General features: G+C 35.7%; 3 protein-coding genes and 1 non-coding gene across 5 annotated transcripts; 2 read left to right on the top strand and 2 right to left on the bottom strand.

The window, feature by feature from the left end:
• Window positions 1-409: 409 nt before the first annotated feature.
• LOC101210254 (NF-X1-type zinc finger protein NFXL1) lies at window positions 410-5,068 on the bottom strand. Its single transcript, XM_011652611.2, has 2 exons — window positions 4,831-5,068; window positions 410-4,161 (listed from the first exon to the last, which is right to left on the bottom strand). Exon 2 carries the CDS (start codon window positions 4,156-4,158, stop codon window positions 844-846), a length of 3,315 nt encoding a protein of 1,104 aa, XP_011650913.1. The 5' UTR covers window positions 4,159-4,161; window positions 4,831-5,068; the 3' UTR covers window positions 410-843.
• Window positions 5,069-10,226: 5,158 nt separating this feature from the next.
• On the bottom strand, window positions 10,227-15,016 carry LOC101222933 (DEAD-box ATP-dependent RNA helicase 51). Its single transcript, XM_004137465.3, has 12 exons — window positions 14,427-15,016; window positions 13,803-13,988; window positions 13,034-13,219; window positions 12,616-12,699; window positions 12,348-12,389; window positions 12,121-12,192; window positions 11,737-12,036; window positions 11,572-11,610; window positions 11,374-11,478; window positions 11,099-11,167; window positions 10,890-11,015; window positions 10,227-10,709 (listed from the first exon to the last, which is right to left on the bottom strand). The coding sequence occupies exons 1-12, from the start codon at window positions 14,862-14,864 to the stop codon at window positions 10,530-10,532; spliced, it is 1,827 nt and encodes a 608-aa protein (XP_004137513.1). The 5' UTR covers window positions 14,865-15,016; the 3' UTR covers window positions 10,227-10,529.
• Window positions 15,017-16,076: 1,060 nt separating this feature from the next.
• Window positions 16,077-16,148, top strand: TRNAK-UUU. The gene has a single exon. It is a non-coding gene; the product is annotated as a tRNA-Lys (tRNA).
• Window positions 16,149-16,413: 265 nt separating this feature from the next.
• LOC101222698 (cell division cycle-associated protein 7) lies at window positions 16,414-18,294 on the top strand. Of its 2 annotated transcripts, none has more exons than XM_031881082.1 (8): window positions 16,414-16,591; window positions 16,666-16,909; window positions 16,992-17,151; window positions 17,227-17,297; window positions 17,382-17,459; window positions 17,545-17,632; window positions 17,712-17,767; window positions 17,846-18,294. In XM_031881082.1, exons 1-8 carry the CDS (start codon window positions 16,526-16,528, stop codon window positions 17,902-17,904), a joined length of 822 nt encoding a protein of 273 aa, XP_031736942.1. In that variant the 5' UTR covers window positions 16,414-16,525; the 3' UTR covers window positions 17,905-18,294. The 2 variants fall into 2 exon arrangements, with proteins under 2 accessions (XP_031736942.1, XP_004137512.1); XM_004137464.3 differs by having other exon boundaries at window positions 16,417-16,591; window positions 17,859-18,294.
• The last annotated feature ends 688 nt before the right edge of the window (window positions 18,295-18,982 follow it).

The following is an 18,982-nucleotide window of genomic DNA, read 5'->3' as shown; positions in this document are numbered from 1 at the left end:
TAACGAGGAGATATCAAGTTCTTACACGCATTACATTTGCTTAGAATTGTTTTTAAACATGTATAAATATTGTTTAGTTTGACAATATAGGCAAAGAGTTCACATTAAGTTAAATTATTAAATAAGACGACCAATAAGCATTACGAACCAATAATTTCACTTTTCTATTTAAAAATATATACACTTGAAGATGATTGATAGATGGTCGGTAGAGATGATTTTGACCGGAAGTATCATTGGAGGTGTTATTGAAGGAAGTTGAAATTGGGATTTAGTTATCGTAACATAAGTGAGACGAGAGTAATCACCAACATGTAATATAATATATATATATATATATATATATATATATATATATGTATGTATATATACTTTTTAAAGAAAAGGCATGAAAAAACAGACGATACAATTCCATTCACAAGGAAAGGATTTATGTATTATATCTTTCTTAAGAATTAATAAATAATAATACAAAATATAGTAATTTTCCCCCCAAAGATGGAGGGAAACAAATACCAAAGTTATGCTTCCTTCATACATATAAACGAAGAAGCAGCAGCTAATGAAGAAAATGATTTTTTCAACCTATCATCAAAACTTTATGCCACATATAAATGCCCTATTGTGTTGTAAAGACCTAACACTCTACAATAATTGTTCTCTCAAAAACAAGTATTACCAAATACCTACAAACTTGCTTTCAAAATTATTAAACCACCTTGTGTAAAAACATTCATTACAACATCGAATACAAGGACAGGAAGGCTGTGCATCCAAGATCCAAACAAGGCCACCAATTGATGGATGGTACCTTATCCATTGGGTCTTCACTTCAATGCTAATTCAGTCGTAAGCCTTCTCCCAATCATCTGCTACTTCCGACGTGTTTGTTCCATCATCTGTTACAACCTGCATCACTCCTCCGGAGCTCAAACTCCTACTCGTACTTGATTCAGATCCTAAAGAGGGATTGCCTACTCGATTGCCAAGCTTGTGTTCAGGTGATTGAGTGGAAGAACTCACAGATGGTTCGGTGTCTAGTGCGTGCCACCGATTAAGTGAAGCAGAAAATGGAGCTGCTTCTCTTTTCCATACGGATGCCTGCACGTCGATAGATGGACCAGACCATTCTTCATCACCCCATGAAGTGTCCTTCCAACTAGAATCCTGAACTACGGCTCTTTTCCATGGATTACTACTCTTCGATGCTCCACCTTCCTTTGCATTCTCTCCTCCACCCCAAGCATTTGTATTAGATGATGCTGATGCACCACCATTCTGAAGAAGACTGGCTCCATGATACGCTGTACCATGATCCAATCTTCTCATTGCTGTAGCCGCTCGAGCTGGATCGCTGAAGACAGCCAAAGCATTCTTGTCATTCAACCATACTAATTCGCATTCACCACCAAACCTCAAGACTAATGCACTTATGTCTGATTCCCTCGGCAAATCTGGAAAAGAAACAACAAGCCGAGGATCCATATCTACTAAAGGATCGAAAGGCGGTGGATGTAGAGTACTTATGGTAGTTGAGCCCTTGATACCAAGCACACGAGGTGGGACTTTTGATTTAGGAGTCACATGAATTGTAATGAAACGTTTCGGCTCCCAGCCAACAGAATTGATCGCAACCTTCCACCTCTCAGCAATCAGCCTGACAGCATCTCTCTTATCCTTAGGCATTGGACAGAAAACATGAACTTTAAGGCCACCAATTCCTCCTCTATTCTTGCCAAGGACCAAGAATTTGCATCTCTCCTCCACAGCCAATACCCATTTCGAATCACGTCTAAAGAGGTCTGCAAGCAATTCAGTAGAAGAACTATCTCCGAAGTGAAGGGCATCCAAATTTGGGGGAGTTATATCAAAAGCATCTGCAAGAACCCGATTCCTCTCTAGCTTAGAGCATTCATCATCACACGTCAGTTTTCGCTGTCCAAGTGGAATCTTTTTTCCAGTTGCCTCGATGGGTTGAAGCGGAACAGGTAATTTTTGGATAATCGAAGCGTACAGAGCATCAGTATTAAAATTAATACTGCTCCCTCCAGCATCACAAGGAACAGATGCTGTTATTCGTCCGCATGAACAAGTGATTATAACAGGGAACTCACATCTTGCATCAGGGCAAGGAGCGGACGGGTGACACGGCGCAGTACATGTATGCCTACAATCTCTTCGAGGTGCACCACATGTCTGTCCACAGGAAGTTTTCTGAACCGACTCAGATCCAGCAGCAGTGTCACAAGGAGGCGGGTGACAAGTTCTGTTGCAGGCATGCATCCCACACTGCCTAGTTTTCCCACATAGCTTGTTGCATCTAATGTCCCTTGAGCCGCAAGGAATGTTCCTTAGGACTACATGTCCACCAATGCACTCCTTGGCTATTGGAACTGTACAGGGTGGGCAGTCACCAAAGTGGCAACTATGAGTAGAACTATGGCCACATGGCTGAGGAACCGAACATGGAAATTGACATGATGGGGGTGGCGTTCCACAAGGCAGTGGTGGAGGAATTGAAGTTTTACCACAAGCACACGTCAAGTCTGTGAAGATTGTCTCAGGACATGGAGAGCAATGGCCACTATGACACAGTGATTGACAAGAGTGCTGGCGACACCTTAGCTTCTTCCCACACCTCATTACGCAAAAGTGTGGATCCCAATCTCCTAAATGATTATAACTGGAGTTTGATAGAGGACAGCATCTCTCACTGCACCTGTGCCTTCCACAATTCTTCTTCCACTCGCATGGCTTTTCACAAGTGAATATGTCAGTTGGGCTGGAAGTCTTGTAGCATTCCACATTTCGAGAAGTTGATCCACATCGGCATTTTTGAACAACTTGAACCAAGCAAGGTGCACAATCACCGGCATGACAGACCTCCTTACAACGATGCTTCCCACAAGGTAATAGTTTCTCACAAAGCTCAGAACATGTTGGGATTGGGTCCAGACAACTTGTCCGTTCATCCTGCAATCGTGTTTTCCCACAATAACATGTCCTAATCATGTCAGGCATCAACTCACAGCCTCCACAGGGTCCTGGATGACAAATTTCACGGCAGACATGATTGCCACAGTTTAGACCCTTCCCACAGATGGAGCTACATGGGAAAACACCATCTTCTGTATTTACTTCACCCTTCAAAGCCATGCTTCCACAGAGGACAAGCTCTTTCTTTTTCTTGCAAAAGCAAGAGGCACTAACTTGAACCTGGCAAGGATCACAAGTACCCACATGGCAAATTTTTTCACACCAGTGTCGTCCACAATCCAGGAGTTTTTCACAACGCTGCCCACAAGTTAAAGTGGATTTCCTATCTGAGCAACGTGTTGTTATCAACTTCTTGCCACAAGGGCATAAACGAGGAGGAGCAAATGCCTTGCAAGGAGGGCAGGGACCTGGATGGCACTGCAAGACACAATTATGGGGACAAAGATCCTCCTTGCTTCCACCAGCAACCAGCATCTCTCGATCAAGTGGCTTGCCACACGGTTCCCCACACGAATGGGGGGTTAAATACAAGTCAGAAGGGGGATCCTGCCTTTTACCACAGAAACAAACATATCGAATCTCCTTCGAAGAGATAAGCTGCACAGATTGGCATCCTGGACAACGCCAGTTTAACCCCTGATTCTTCTCAGCAACCAAGTCGGTGGAAGTGGGTGCTCTAGCCCATTTCTTGATGCAAGTTAAATGAAAAATGCAAAAGCAGCTTGAACAAGACCATATGGGTGCAGATCTCCGCACCATATCATAACAAATCATGCACTCAACAGTGCCCTTCGTCAATTTTTCCTGAATTTCATGAACTAGCTGAGGCAAGTTGGAGATTCTCAAATCCTTTTCACCCTGATCCCCACTTTTCTCCTTGTCTTTCTCCTTGTCTTTTCTTTGATTCCTTCGGGGACCCACATGAACCCTTTGACCATGATTACCTCTATCTCGATAAACTGGATGAGGAGGACTAGAATTTGGCTCTTGCTCATTCCGATTACCATTCAAATTAACGTTCAGCGGCTGATTCACATGAATGTCCGTGGTCGCAGTTGTAGTTGGGATTGTTGTAGATCCTCTCGGTACCCACTCTTTTCGAGCACTTGATGCAGGAATCCTAGACCTATCTTTCCGCACATTTCGGACATTTGAGCTCATATTCTGCAATTAAAAAAAAAGCCAAAAAAAGAGTTAACCAATATTCAACACCGTATCAATGTCAATGAGTTACCATCGCAATGCATCTTAAAATGAAAAATCTTCCATTACGAATAATAAGAAAAACGCTTTTGTTCCAATAACCATCAAGATGAAGGAAGCCAAATGATCAAAGCATGCTGTGATGGTAATAATACAAGTTTTATTCTTGCTCTCTAACAATATCTTACTCTCACTCTAATAAATTTCTTGATAACATACAAAATAAACTAATGAATTACGATTCGGAATGATCAACTGAAGTTAAAAATCAAGGATAAAGATTGAGCCACCATCAACAGTATTGAAGAGCACGTTTTGGATTTTGATACACAAAATTTTCCCCTCTAAATCCACATTTCTTTTTCATGCCCTTTCACTAAAATTCAATCCAATCTATTTGTATTTCTAAAACTCTTCCTTTCTCCTTTCTCGTCCTCCATTCCTCCATTCCTCCATTCCTCCATACACACACACGGAAAGAGGAATAGGAGATGAAAACGCGATTGGGAAAGAGGGAAAACGAGGATCAAATTAACAGGAAGAACAATGAAGCCCTAGGCGCAGAATGAAACAAAGAGCTTGAAAAAGGAAAGAGAATAGATAAAGAAAAAAGAAAAAGATGATGAAAACCTGATGGAAGAAACTCCGAAATGGCGGGAGAGGGCGGTGATTGTGGTGGTGGTGGTGGTGCTCCGGGTGCGGTGATGAAATTGAGAGAGAAATGCTTTTGGGTTTGTTTGGTGAGAAAGAGAGGAAGAAGTGAGGTGAAGGAAGCGGGTTTGAAGGATTTATAGGGAAGGGAGTGGGTTTAGCTTTGTGGCTTCGCTTGGGCCGTAAGGAAATGGTCCACCTTGCACACCGCCACTCGATTCATATGCGTGGTCCGCACTCGGTTCTACCATTTTCCCCCTTAGTTTAAACTTTTTCTTACCTTAACTTTTATTTTGGTTAAAACGCCTCTTTTTCTTCTTGCGGTTAAGATTTTGTTGAGAAATGTGGTGAAATTAAAACCAAAAGAATTCTCTAATTTCAATTTTGTTAAAAATCATACAATATTATCCATTTTAGATATACATTCATAAATTTGTTTTAGTAGGTTTTAAAATTTTAGTTTCTTTTGTTGGAACTCATTTATTTAATATTTTATATAGTTTACTGGTGTAGAGTCATGTTTTGAAAGGTTAGCATTCTATTAACTCCATAAATTTCAATTTTATATTTAATAAATCAGTTATAATCAAAACTTGAGAAATTATCTGAATAAGCCACATGAAAATTTTACCTCTTTACAAAGGAAGTTTAGCCATCTTCCATCACGTGAATTCTTCAAATACTTACAAAACGCCTCTAAAATAAAGGAAGAATTAAGTCTTATCAGGTAAAATATTGATGTTATAATTCTCGTGCTTCACAATTGTTTACCTACTAAACTTAGTATTTTCTTCCATTGTATTTCCAAAACTTTCATGGACTTTTGTTTTTTAACTCTAATTTTCTTTTTAAATCCACCAAGCTAAACAGTTTATATACTTTCATTGTATTTGCTTCATTCAACTTTTTTTTTTTTTTTGTCAAATTCAACTCAGATTCCACTTTTTTCCAAAAAAAGTTGAAAAAAAAAATAAGAACCTTAAATTGTTGATTAATAAAATTTAAATTTTGAAAAATATATTTAATAAGAGTAATTATCGTATTTGTATTATAATTTGGTAAAACTAATTACCATAATTCATGAACAAATTAATTACATTTCATCCTAATCAATTCCAACCATTTTCAATCCTAAACTCCAATTACAACTAGTTAAATATTAAGATCCAAACTATTACAATTAAATATAAGAGTAAGAATTCACTAATTATACCCTAATACAATTAGGAAAACAACGTTTTCTTTAAACAAATTCTTTTCATTTTTTTATAATTTAGTGGACCATTACCCTAAAAAAGTCCAATAATTATATTTTTCTGATTTTTCTCAAGGAGGAGACGCTTTTTCAACTAATCCATTTGTTGAAGCCACAAATTTTTTAACGGCCAAAATTAAAGAAATCACTCGTACCCATGAATTAAATAAATAAATAAGATGAACATTCAAGAAATTTATATTCTCCATATGAACAATCTCGAAGAAATTCGAGAGTTTGAGTAATATTATGCTATAAATTATATAAAAAGTAATATACAAAATTCAAAATCCAAAAACTCTCTCTATTTAAAAATTAAAAGCAACGATATATACATAAACTAGGGCTATCTGAATTTGTAATATTAGAAGGAAGGAAGGAGGAAGAAGAAGAAGAAGAGAGACGAAATAAGCCCCAAAATATCTCTACCGGAAATACTCTTTTTCTACGAATCCCCCACCGAAATAGGGCGGCCGGAGATTCCAAGCGGCGAGCGAGAGATCTGGCGGAAGGAGGCGGTCGGCGGTCTGATCTCCGGTTGACCAGGTCGCCAATCGATGGTCGTGTCGGATTCCTCTTTGATCTTTCTCACCTGACTGTGAACAGGAAACGGAGCTTCAATCTTCTCCATACTGTTTGTCTCTCGGATATCGGAAACGATCTCCATCCCAACAAACCCAAAAAGAAAAAAAAGAAGAAAAAAAAGGCGTAAATGGAAGAATGGGTTGGAATGATGTGTAGAACGGAGAAAGGTTTAAGAGGGTGAGGGGATTTATATAACAACAGAGAACGAGACGTAAGAAGGGAGGGAAGATGGAAGTTGGGTGAGGAAATGGGAAAAGCGCAATCCGATTTTGAATTAGGCGAATGCTTTTGACCGAAACGAAACGAAAACAGAACCGGCGATCCTTTTTTTTTTTGAGTTTTGGCATTGCCTGTGACGCGTCGTACTCGATAAATATCTCTCGATTTCTCGACGCCGTTGGATAGGTTTATCGACTTACACGTGTCGTTGTGGGTGATTGATTATGCTAAGTTAAGTAGTTGATTTAATTCGCTTCACTCCGCTATTACCAATTTGACCTTTTCTTTCTTACCAAATTACATTTTATAATATTAAACATTACATAATTATATTAATTAGAAGCATTTTTTTTAACAATACAAAAATAAATTAAAATATTTACAAGAAAATCAATCTCTCACACTTTTTTTTTTACGTGCGACCAATAATTAATGATATCATATAACTATTAGAAGGTTATCTAAGAATTATCGAATGCAGTTTAGAAAATGTAGTGATATAACCTCTATTATTCTAATTTATTTTTTCTATTTGTCAGCATCCTTATTTACAAACTATAGTAAAATTTTAAATTCTATAATGATATAACAACGGATAGATTTTATCATTATCTATCAATGTTAGTGAGAGAAGCATATGAGTGATTATCAAGATTTATTATTGATAGAATTTGAAAAAAATATATATATATTATAAATATATTTGCTATTTTTGACAATTTTTCATTATAATATTTATATAAAATTTAATAATTTTAGTCAAAGAAAATTTAAATATGTAATTGCAAATCACATTATATTTGAACTATGCAATAAGTACTGTGTACGTGTTTTTTTTATATGTACAATATAACTCATTGAATAAGTACAATTTTATCGATCTATCAATGAAAATCTACTCGGTCAAATTGGGAGAGAATCTACAATCTTAAAAATTATTTAATGTTGAATAGAGTCTCAGAAGAAATAGACACAACTTTTAAGATTGACAATTAATTAATTTATTTCCTCAAAATAGAGTAGGGTAGTAATACAAATAAATTTTAATTGTTAATACAAAAGAAATTGTAAGGTTTGAGAATTCTTGGGTGTAATTCATATTAGGTAATGTGATTAAACGTTAATTAGATATGGAGTCCTTTTGGGGGAGATTCCGGTCAAGCTGACTATAAAAGATCGGTTCAAAAAAATTGAAATTTGGGAACATATTGGATTTCTGTTATATTCAATATTATATATATATTCCACGTGGGACGAATAAGAATATTTGAAGGTCAAAAAGTCAAAAGTCAAAGCAAATAAATTCTCACAATTTGTTGCTTTGTTTGTTCCAACGAATGCATGGAAAAATCCTACTTCTAATACACATTTGGTTTTTAATTAATTTTCTCATTTACCATTCTAATCCTACTTCATATATATATATATATATACATAGATAAACTAATGAGAAAAGAAAAAAAGAGTAATGTAATGTATTTCAACTTTCAAATTTGCATCTAAACCACTTCATCTAACTTTTCTTTTTTAATATTAGAAATTGAGATGATTGAACTTTAAGCTATTACAAATGCATGTCAAGAGAGCTTTAAATGGTTGTTTTTATGGCATACTATTGAGATTTTCATGTTATCGTTAGGTCCTTAATTGGTCCTTCACGATAATATTAGAACTTTGAATGGTACGTACTATTAGGTTCTTTGTAAAAGTTTTCTATCGTTGAAACCTAGCTTCATGATATAGGACTTTCATGAATTTATCATGATATTTTGGGACTTTGATCTACTAGGTCCTTCATTAAATACCACTAAAACCTCCATGGGATATTAGTTACATAATATTGGGTCCATTATGGTCTTGTTAGGTTGTCTAAACAAGTTCTCCACGGGTCTTTGGTGTTACTATTAAGACTTTTCATAATCTTACTATGTTTTCTATAATTCTTCCATGTTACTAATACTAAATCCTCCACGGTACTACTAGGGTTAACATGGTTCTACCAAGTCGTTATATGCAGAATCACATACTTCGTGGTACCACACTAGGATTTCTAGGGATACTATTGAGATCCTTCATGGATACTACAAACTCCTTCATAATCTTATTAGGGACTAGAGTCGTCATCCGCTCTTTTGACTCCCTCAGGGATCCTTTTAGGGTTTTACATAGATTCTTTAAGCTTTTTCATAGGTTTTTTGAGATTTTACACATCCTCTCAATTCTCTCATAGACTCTCTTAACTATTACTACTCTTTTTTTATTCCATGTAAAGGAATTTAGTCCACCAACTTCACACAACTCAATTTCAATAGAAAACATTATTAAACTTTACACTTTTATCGAAAAAACTCATTTGTTCATATTTTCCATTTTACACATTCATCCAAAAATTTCTTATGACTCTAATCCTAAACGTTTCACAGTTTAAACCAGTGTTAGATATAACAATACAACCACTGCCATAAAAGTTGCTAAGAAAAGCAAAATCGTAAAACCACATTTAAAAGGAAAAACTCAAAACGGGAAAAACTAAAATTGGTGTGTGACGAAGACGTTGACGTGGCACAGACGTATAATAAATTAGCGAGGCGGCTAAGATTTCATAAGGAATAAATAAATGGCAATAACAACACGTGGCAATACCCAAAGGGTGTCCGGCGTCGTTTCAATTGCGTGCAGTTTCAGCCCAAAGATTAGGCTGATAAGTAATGGAGGAGTCGTGGCGCTTTATGGTTGGTCCAAAAATGCTTGGTAATTACACATATGAAAGTGTGACTTGTGTCTTAATCATATTGATTATGGAGTAGTTAATAAGCATTGCTATTGACAAAATCTCTCATCTCATGCATTCTTTTTTCTTTGTAATTAATTAATAAATAACTCTCTATTTGGTAATGCAATAATCACATGGCTAATCATTGAAAATTGTTTTGGTAAGTGATTAAAATTACTCTCTAATCCAATTTTAGAAAGATGTTGTGAAATACTTTAAGGAGTGTTTTAGCATAGCAAGTAATTTGGTGAATTGAATGAAAATGAATCATGAATTGAAATATAAACGTTAAGATATAAAAAGGTCATTTATTAGTTTGAAAGCAATAAAACATGCAATAATAGGTCAACTAAATTTCTATTTGAACAATCAATTGTGGGAAAAAGAAAAAGAAAACAGAGAGAAAAGGTATTTGAAAAGAAAAACTAATTGAATGTTCGTAAATACTTAAATAAGTTTGGATAATTTCTATCAATAATATAATAACTCCATCAGCCATGAACTTTTTCTTCACAGATTTCCAAACAGTTTCTTTTCAACAAATGATCCAATTATAGATTTATAAAATTAAAATTAAGAATGAATCTATCAAAAAATTTATGTGCTAGTATACACTTCTCCAGAATAAATTACTCTCCAGATTGCCTCGTTCAGTTCAAGATTTTCCCTATGCTACAAAACTTAGATTACAACATCGCATATGGTACCAAACTATTTCAAGAATATCAGCTTATAAATGAATCGCAGCTAAGACTAATGCAGATATAGTTCAACTAATATATATATAGTATATGTCATCTCGACTATGGGGTCAGAGATTTGAATCCATTTGAATAGAAGTATGAGCTAGTATCTTACAAATTGTCTTTCATCCTCCGCATTCTTCTTCCCATAAGGATTGCTCTCACTGAATCTATTCCTGCTCCCTTCTACTTTACGTGTTTTCTTCCTCAATTTTGAGGCACTGCTATCAATGTTAAGGTTGACCTTTGGAGGATTTGAAAAGCAAAACGACGCAGCAATAGCCTGTTCACATATAACTGCAAGTGTAAAGATAGAAAACTTCCCCGATCGAGTTACACATATTCAAGCACAAAAAGCTTTGACATCTGACAATAAACTCATTTAGACTAAAACGTGTATCCAACCAAATTTTAGTCAGTGAAGCTTCTTACTAAGATCTTAGAGAAAATGGATAGACAGTACCTGCAGATCAAGGCGGTGGACATTGAAAATATCTTTCATAGAGTGTGAATTGTAAGCTAATAAATAGGTTCTGTAAGCATCTTTAGCTGCCTTGTTCAGATGATAATTACTGCCTACTAGCTTCTCCTGCATCATTCAATATTTCAAATTTAAGTCCATGTGCTTGAGTGGTACTGGTGAGAACACAAACAAAAGGGAAAGGAGTTTACCAGGTGAGACTGCACGTTGGCCAGTCTTTTATCACTGAACTCGTACTCTTTGACAGGTACTTTTGCTGCCTGAACATAGAATATGAACCACACACACAATATATTAAAAAGGGCGGAACACTAAGTGAAACTATTCCCAAACATGCAAAAATTCAGCGAAGAACAGAAGATTAAAATATCATATGCCTATGGACTTCTGATGTTTCGTTTTTTCACTCTTCTGACAACAACAGTGCATTCAAATTCTATTTAAATTTATAGGGAAAATTTTAGACCTTTAGATAGCGAAGAAACTGAAGCTCTTCGGGAATCAAGAATAGTAGTGCATTTCCTTTGCTGCCTTCACCTCGAGCTGTTCGACCAACTCTGTGAATATATTCCTAAAACCAATAATTTTAAACAGTAAACTCAATTAGATAGGAATACCAAGGATACTATATAGGTTGTGAACAAAATTGAGTAGTAACCAACACCTTGGGTTCATCTGGAGGATCGTACTGAACAATCCAATCCTGAGACACACGAAATGAGACATAGTTAAATGGCTTTAATAAGAAAATATGACCACGAAGGCAATGCAACTTAATTGTTTCTATTGGGGAAATGCATTGACCTGGCTAAAAAAGAGGATAACTTACAACTGCGGGGATGTCAAGTCCACGTGCAGCAACATCGGTACATAGAAGGATCCCTTTCTCAGCCTTATTAAAGGCAAAGAAGGTAGAAGTTCTCTTCTGCTGTTTTTGCTTTCCATGAATATCCATGCAATCAATCTTAATGTGTCTAAGAAGGTCCGCGTGAAATGTGACAGAGTTACAAGATGAGAAGAAGACCATAACTTTCTTTGATAAACTTCTCTTCAAGAAGGAATACAGAACAATGAATCTTTTAGCACTGGGAACAACACAATAACCTTGTTGCAACCCTTCATTGGTGACCTACAATAACAAATATGTCAAAACAACAAATCAAAGGAAAGGGCTAATATAAATAAACATATAAATATCAGCAGATCAGGATACCTTTGTTCTCCCATCATCTACATCGATATAAACAGGAGTTGACTGAAACGACAGGCGGACAAGATCTTCAACCTGTTTTTTGGATGATCAGTGGGGAGGAGAGAAGAAAAACCAACACAAATGAACCAAGGAATAGAAATTCAAGTGATAACAGAATACGCATCAATGGTAGAAGAGAATAACCCATAGAGAGACAAAAGTATAAAAGTTGAATGCAATACACAAACCTTTTGTGTTTGGGTTGCTGAGAACAGAGCAGTCTGCCTATTCTGCAAATTGCAATACAATCAGGTTGCAGTAATGCATGAGGAAAATATTGACCACCACCATAAAAAAGGAAAATAACGCACCTCCACCCCAAACAACCATTAACCCCATTTGCTAAGGCATCCCAGGTGATGCGGTAATTTTTACTAATTATAATAATTTTTTTTTCCAGATAAGAAAGTTTTGAAAAATCCCAATTGATAACATTAAACAACCAAAGTTAACTACCTTTGGTAGAAGCTTTATAATTTGTTTCATTTCCTCTTCAAAATTAGTTTCCAATATCCTGTCGGCTTCATCAATTATAAGGCACTGCAAAAGATTAAGGATAACATACAAGTAAATTACCAACATGATATGATGAGTTGCACAATGCAAATCAGAATAGGAAATTGAATCTAAATTGATTGATATTTGAAAATATAGTCTATTATTAATTGAGTAGTTTTTTTTATCCAAAAAACTAGAGCTGAAAAAAAAAGAAATAAACTGAACACGTGAGGAGCAGACCACATGTTGGCAGCAGCAACATCATAAAGCTAGCAACAAATTCTCAAGAATCCATAATTTACTTGGTACTGATGAAAATATTTTCCAACAAATTACACAAATAATGCCAAAAAAACGATAAACAGGTTATCATTACCTTCAAATTCTTAAACACAAAATTTTTAGTATGCTGAAGATGGTCAAGAAGTCGACCAGGGGTTGCTATTAATAGATTGACTCCCCTAGTAATATGATTGGCTTCCGCTTGTCTGCTAGAACCACCGGTAACAATGCCAAGAGTCTGTGAATGATATTTGAGAAGCTCGTTTGCCACTTCATGTATCTGAATTATCAAATAAAGGTCAGTCGGTAATAATATCAAAAGATATGAGATGGAAGGAAGGTTGAAGGAAATTAACAAGAAAAAGATTCTGACCACGCTTCTTCTTGTGAGGTATTAAAAGAACGTTTGGGTCTGCTTTTATGGGGTAACCATATAGCATAGATGATAAAACTAGTTATAATTTATAAAAGAGACATTCCTATCAAATCTTCTAGGAATTTTACATTGTTTGGTTGCTTTGTGGCTAGTAAAAGGCTTAAAGGAAGATTTTCATTTCTTTCTCGGAACTTCTCAAGTGTGAATAAAGTTCTTATTTCATTTTGAAAGAAATATAAGACTGTTAAAGATAAATCCATCTAGGAGTGAGTCCAAGTTGTGAGACGATACACGATTATTGAGCCTCTATAGCTTCATCGTCATTTTGTATCTTTATAAGCATAATTCATTTTTTATTAATACAAACTGAATCAGATTCTTCCAGTAAAAACAAAAGATTGTAAGCTCCTTTAGCATCAATATGAGGAGAACATCAAATTCTAACTTATTAAAAGAGAAACGTGGGCAGGGGAAAAAAATTTCCAACCTGAATTGCAAGCTCCCGTGTTGGGCAAATAACGATAACACCAGTTCCATTATAAGGTGTAAAAGAGATGCGCTGTAACAGCTCCACAGCAGGTATAAGAAATGCAAGGGTTTTCCCAGATCCAGTCCTCGCAGCTCCAAGAACATCTTTGCCAGCCAGAAAAGGGGGAATTGCTCTATCTTGAATCTGCATTGGTTATGTCAGAAAATTTTGAGAACACTCAAGTCCATGTATTAGTTTTGCTACTAAATTATAACCAACCAAGAGAACAAGAAATGAAAATTAATGTTTCGTATCCACATCAAAAAGAGAAGCCTCACAACTAGTGCACAGTTCATTAAAAAGAATTCCAACCCATGTTCGAGGATTGAGCTAACCCCATCAAAACATATTTACAGGCAACATTAAAACACTGATTAACATGATTCAGGGGTTAAACATTTCTTTGACATTCCCAATCACGACCTCAAAATAATAATTGCTACTTGCTTACTTCGGGTTTGAAATTGAATTCAACCTCCTCCCATTTGCCTCAATTCGACAATGTAAGCAAGTAAACGAGCCATTGAAAACTATAAATTCTAGCGAAAATATGCCAATAAATTGGTCGAGCAGAAATCTGACCTGAGTCATATGCTCAAATCCCATGTCCTTAATCGCCCGGAGAGTATTTTCCGACAATTCAAGCGAATCAAATGAAACAGTACTCATAATTCCCGACCCACCAGTCTTAACCTTCTTTTTCTGATTTTTTTTCTCCTCGCCCTTCTCCACTTGCCCTTCCACGGCCTCCTCTACCTTACCATCACCAGTATCTTCATGTCCTTCCTTCTTCGTTTTCGTTTTCCTCTTCTTGTTCTTCATATTCTCCTCCGGTACATTACCTTCGGCATCTCCTTCCCCTTCTTCTTCTTCTTCTTCATCACCTTTCATAGGATTCTGAAGTTCCGATTCTTCGGTAGCTGTTGAAAGAGGATTTTTCTTGGGTGTTTTCCTTTTGCGCCTTTTGTTCATTGCCTCGACCTCTGAGGAGGACGGAACATTCTCGTCCAGTACCGCCATGGCAGTCAATTCAATACCAAGTGATGATTCTAGCTTACTCTCTGTTTGAGGGCGGGAGGGAAGGGTGTACGTGGTGCAGTAGCTAGCAATGGGCGGGAGGAGGTGGCTGAACTTAAAAGTAGGGTTTAGAGAAATAAAGATTGAGGAAGGAGAAGAAGTAAATTAAAATTTTGATTTTTTTTTTTCCTTTTCACAACGTAAATTTTTAATATAAATTTAATTAAAAGGTTAAAATTTTAAATTTTAAAATATTTTTAATAATATATATATTTTAGTTTATATATCGTAACAGTTTCGAAAAAAACCAATAGTTCATAAATTTCGAGATAAAAAGAGTTGAGTCGAAAAGGTGAGTTCAAACCTTGCTAGCAAATGATCGATTTACGTAGATGATTATATATAATATATATATAAAAGTAAATCTCAATTTGAATGATGAAATCTGAATGTATAATATATATATATATATATATCATCTTGCCCCCTTCCATATTAAAAAGCATAGATTAAACTATTTGATTTTTAAATTTATTTTCGAGAGAAAACTATGTATATATTTTAAAAATGCTAGTAGTTAGTGGTTGTTGTAATCTTGATTTTTTTTACTATCAAATCAAACGTTTTCTATAGAATGAAGGGTAGAAGATAGATCCTAAACATTTAAAAACTTTAAATTGATACAATCGTTAAATTTTTACCAAAAATATTTATAAATTTGTGAGAATTTGTCCCTTGAACATTGTAATCTAAAAAAACAAAACTTGCGATTGCTTTTTTTATGATTTAATTTAGAAGAGACAACGGTGAAGGTTTGATGACATATTGTTCAAGTAACACATGATCTTCATATATATATATATATATATACACACACACTCAGTGGATGACAATATAGTTCATTGGACAACAGATGATATCAATCCTCGATAAGTTAACTACTGAACTATAAGTTCATTAAAAAAAATGTCACGTGACAAAGTCAATCGATGTAGAATGATATTTGAAACACGTAAAAGACCAAATAAGTGAAAAACGACATTCAATAAGAAATAAATAACAAAACAACAATGAAACAAACTTACTTTAATATCATATTAAATCATCAATTGATCAAAAAACTCGTCTCTTAGTGAATATAATAAATTGCAAAAAAAATTACACACAATTTTAATATCTTTGATTTTAATAAAAGAGAGTGCATTGCAACATCTAGCCGTCTTAGCTCAGTGGTAGAGCGCGTGGCTTTTAACCACGTGGTCGTGGGTTCGATCCCCACAGACGGCGTCATTTTTAAGTTTTACTACAATTAATAAAAGAGAAAAGAAGAAAAGCAAATAACTTTTTGTACCTTTCAAAAAGGAAGGGAAAGAAAAGAGGAATCGATTCTCAATGTTTATTCCCTCTCAAAATTCAAAATATGACCGTTGGAGCGCAAGTGTTAATCTTAACACTTCCGTTACACAAATTGAATGACCGAAGTAACGACGTTAGTGGATCCCAATCGCAACACCACACGTCCTCTTCTCCCACGTGCATACGGTGACAATCTCTGAGTGACGAACGTGTCATTTTATCGTATCTCGCCATCTGCCTCTTCCCAAATTGCTCACTAGAAGAGAGATCGGTTACACTGAGTTTACAGTGAAGAAGTGACAAACGCCATGGGAAGACTCAGAGCTAAATGCGACTACGAAGATCTCAGAAACGCTCGCATTTTAGAGAATAAGGTCTCTCTTTCAATCCTTCTCCTTCCTTTGTCATTCTCTTTATGTTTTGGTTTGATGGGAATTTCTTGGATCAGGAGCGATTAGCGTCCCTAGGGTTGAAGAAGGCAGTAACCGAACTTCGTTCCATTATTTCCTCTGCAAAATCGGCAAGGATCCACGCGAGAAAATGTCACAACACGCTCTCCCGAATCTCTCTTCCTCTTCGTCGTTCCGATCGATTGAAGCAGATTTCACCCGTCTCTACTCCAGTTCGTTGCCAGATTTCCTTCCGGAGGTCCGACAGACTGAAGAGGAAATTAGTTCTAGACAGTAATGAAGGTAGATCGATCGCGAAATAGTTGAAGAATGTACTGTATTCAAGTAGGTAATGATTGAGTTTTACCGATATTTGATTTTGCAGTGGAGGGAGAGGTTGTGAATCGGCCTGCGAATGCTCCTTTAGTGAAGATTAGTAATTCGGAACATTGGACTTCGCCGGATGCGTCGGCACGGAGGTGTAATAGTAAGGGACGAGGGGGCGTTTATGATCCTGTTTTTGGAATCTGTTGCCATTTCTGCAGGTACAGTACATTCAAATTCAATCTTATATTATTCCAGTTCTGATGGATGGTGTTTGAAATTTAGTTTATGCGTAGGCAGAAGAAGCTATGTGGTGAAGAAGATTGCAGGAGATGTGGCGATTTTGATATGGATGAACCATGTATCGGTCAGTGATTTAAAAGAAATGTATCTCTGTTATAACATAAGTACTAAATAGTAGACGAAATGTACTGATTGTGTTTGTCTGTAGGAAAAACCGATTGCTCTGTTTGTCATTCCACCAATGGTGTCTTCTGCCGAGCTTGTCTGAAAGTCAGATATGGTGAAGGTAAACACCTCTTTATTCAATGCTGATCAACATCTTTGAGATATAGAGTCAATGATGAAATGGGGTTGTGTTATTTGCTGTTTAGAAATGGAAGAAGTGATTAAGAACAAGAAATGGATGTGTCCTCATTGTGTGGAGGAGAAAGGAATCAACTCATATTGGATATGCAACAGGTTTGTTTGATTTCAAGGTCTTTAGAAACAGGGTATTGGATATTAGTTGTGTATTTTGATTGAGGGACTGTTTTTGCAGTTCATTGTGCTTGAAGAAACGCAAGATGGCTCCAACTGGGCTTGCCATTTACAGAGGTGACTGAAAATTTCTGTTATATTATGTGAATTTGATGTTGTGTTCTTGTTTGGTTTTCGGCAACCAATTTTGTGAAGTTGACTTTTGCAGCTCGGAAAATGGGGTACGAATCTGTTGCACATTTGTTAATGGATGAGCTTAAGCGAGCAGATTTACGCAACAGATAAGCTTTTCGTTCTCTCTTTTTTACTTATGATCTACTAGAGTTTCTAGTGATGTGAAGTAGTAGTAAGTGTGGGAGTTTTTGCTTCTAGTCTGTATCATATGTTTTTCACAATCATCAATGCATAGAGTAATTAGATTTCCCCAAATTCAGTTTCAAACTATCTGTTTGGGAATATTTGGATTTAGTTATCACAAGTTTTAGCCAATAATGGATTAGTAATCAATGGGCCATTTCAATGGCCATCTCAAACTCTCAAAACGTGAACTTATACTTCGGTCCAATTCTAATAGTTAAGCCCAAGAGTTGGCCATTGGACCATAGGGCCATACTTGAGTATTGAGTACTGGGTTTGCCTTTTAAGCATGTTTGTCTTCTACTTGGTCAAGCTTAAACCTACACCTTTCCAAGTCGATTGGTCCATTGATGAGGTGGATTGTTCACAGTTTTTTGTTTGTTTAATTTTAAAAAGGTAAGTACATAAAACAATGCTCTCTTCTTTGTTAATGATTAAGACTTAGATTGAAAAACAATTCAATCAAACTTGATAAATGAATTAATTAGAAGGCTAAGAAAGGGTTGAGTGTGGGTCATGAGTTTGACAGTTGGGAAAACAGATAAGAATGCATTAAAAATGAAACAAACTAATTTTTCCTTTAAAAGTTTGTTTGTCGTCTTTTAATAAGTCATTGGCCAATGTGCAACTCTCTTACTTAAAATACTCTTCCTTTTTCTCAATTTCCCAATGCACATTTTTATTTGTTTGTTCATAATTATAACCTTACATCTTCCACCGTCTTTACCTTACTCCAAACGAATCAATAACTTGTTTATTTAAAACATTACGTATTCTATGTTTGTACAAACACACTTGTTTCCATCCAAATACGTAAACAAAAATTACAATCTAATTGACAAACGTAGAATGATCAATCAATTACGTGCAATAATCAGTCGTACTATTGCTGTTATATTACCATATTAGTAATTTATAAATTGAAATTTTTAATATTTAACACCAATATTTAAAAATAGTAAAATATTTATAAAC

Source organism: Cucumis sativus, chromosome 1 (assembly GCF_000004075.3).
Source record: "Cucumis sativus cultivar 9930 chromosome 1, Cucumber_9930_V3, whole genome shotgun sequence".
NCBI classification, from domain to species: Eukaryota; Viridiplantae; Streptophyta; class Magnoliopsida; order Cucurbitales; family Cucurbitaceae; genus Cucumis; species Cucumis sativus.
The sequence above is the reverse complement of the archived record's forward strand: the minus strand, read 5'-3'. Positions and strand labels throughout refer to the sequence as shown.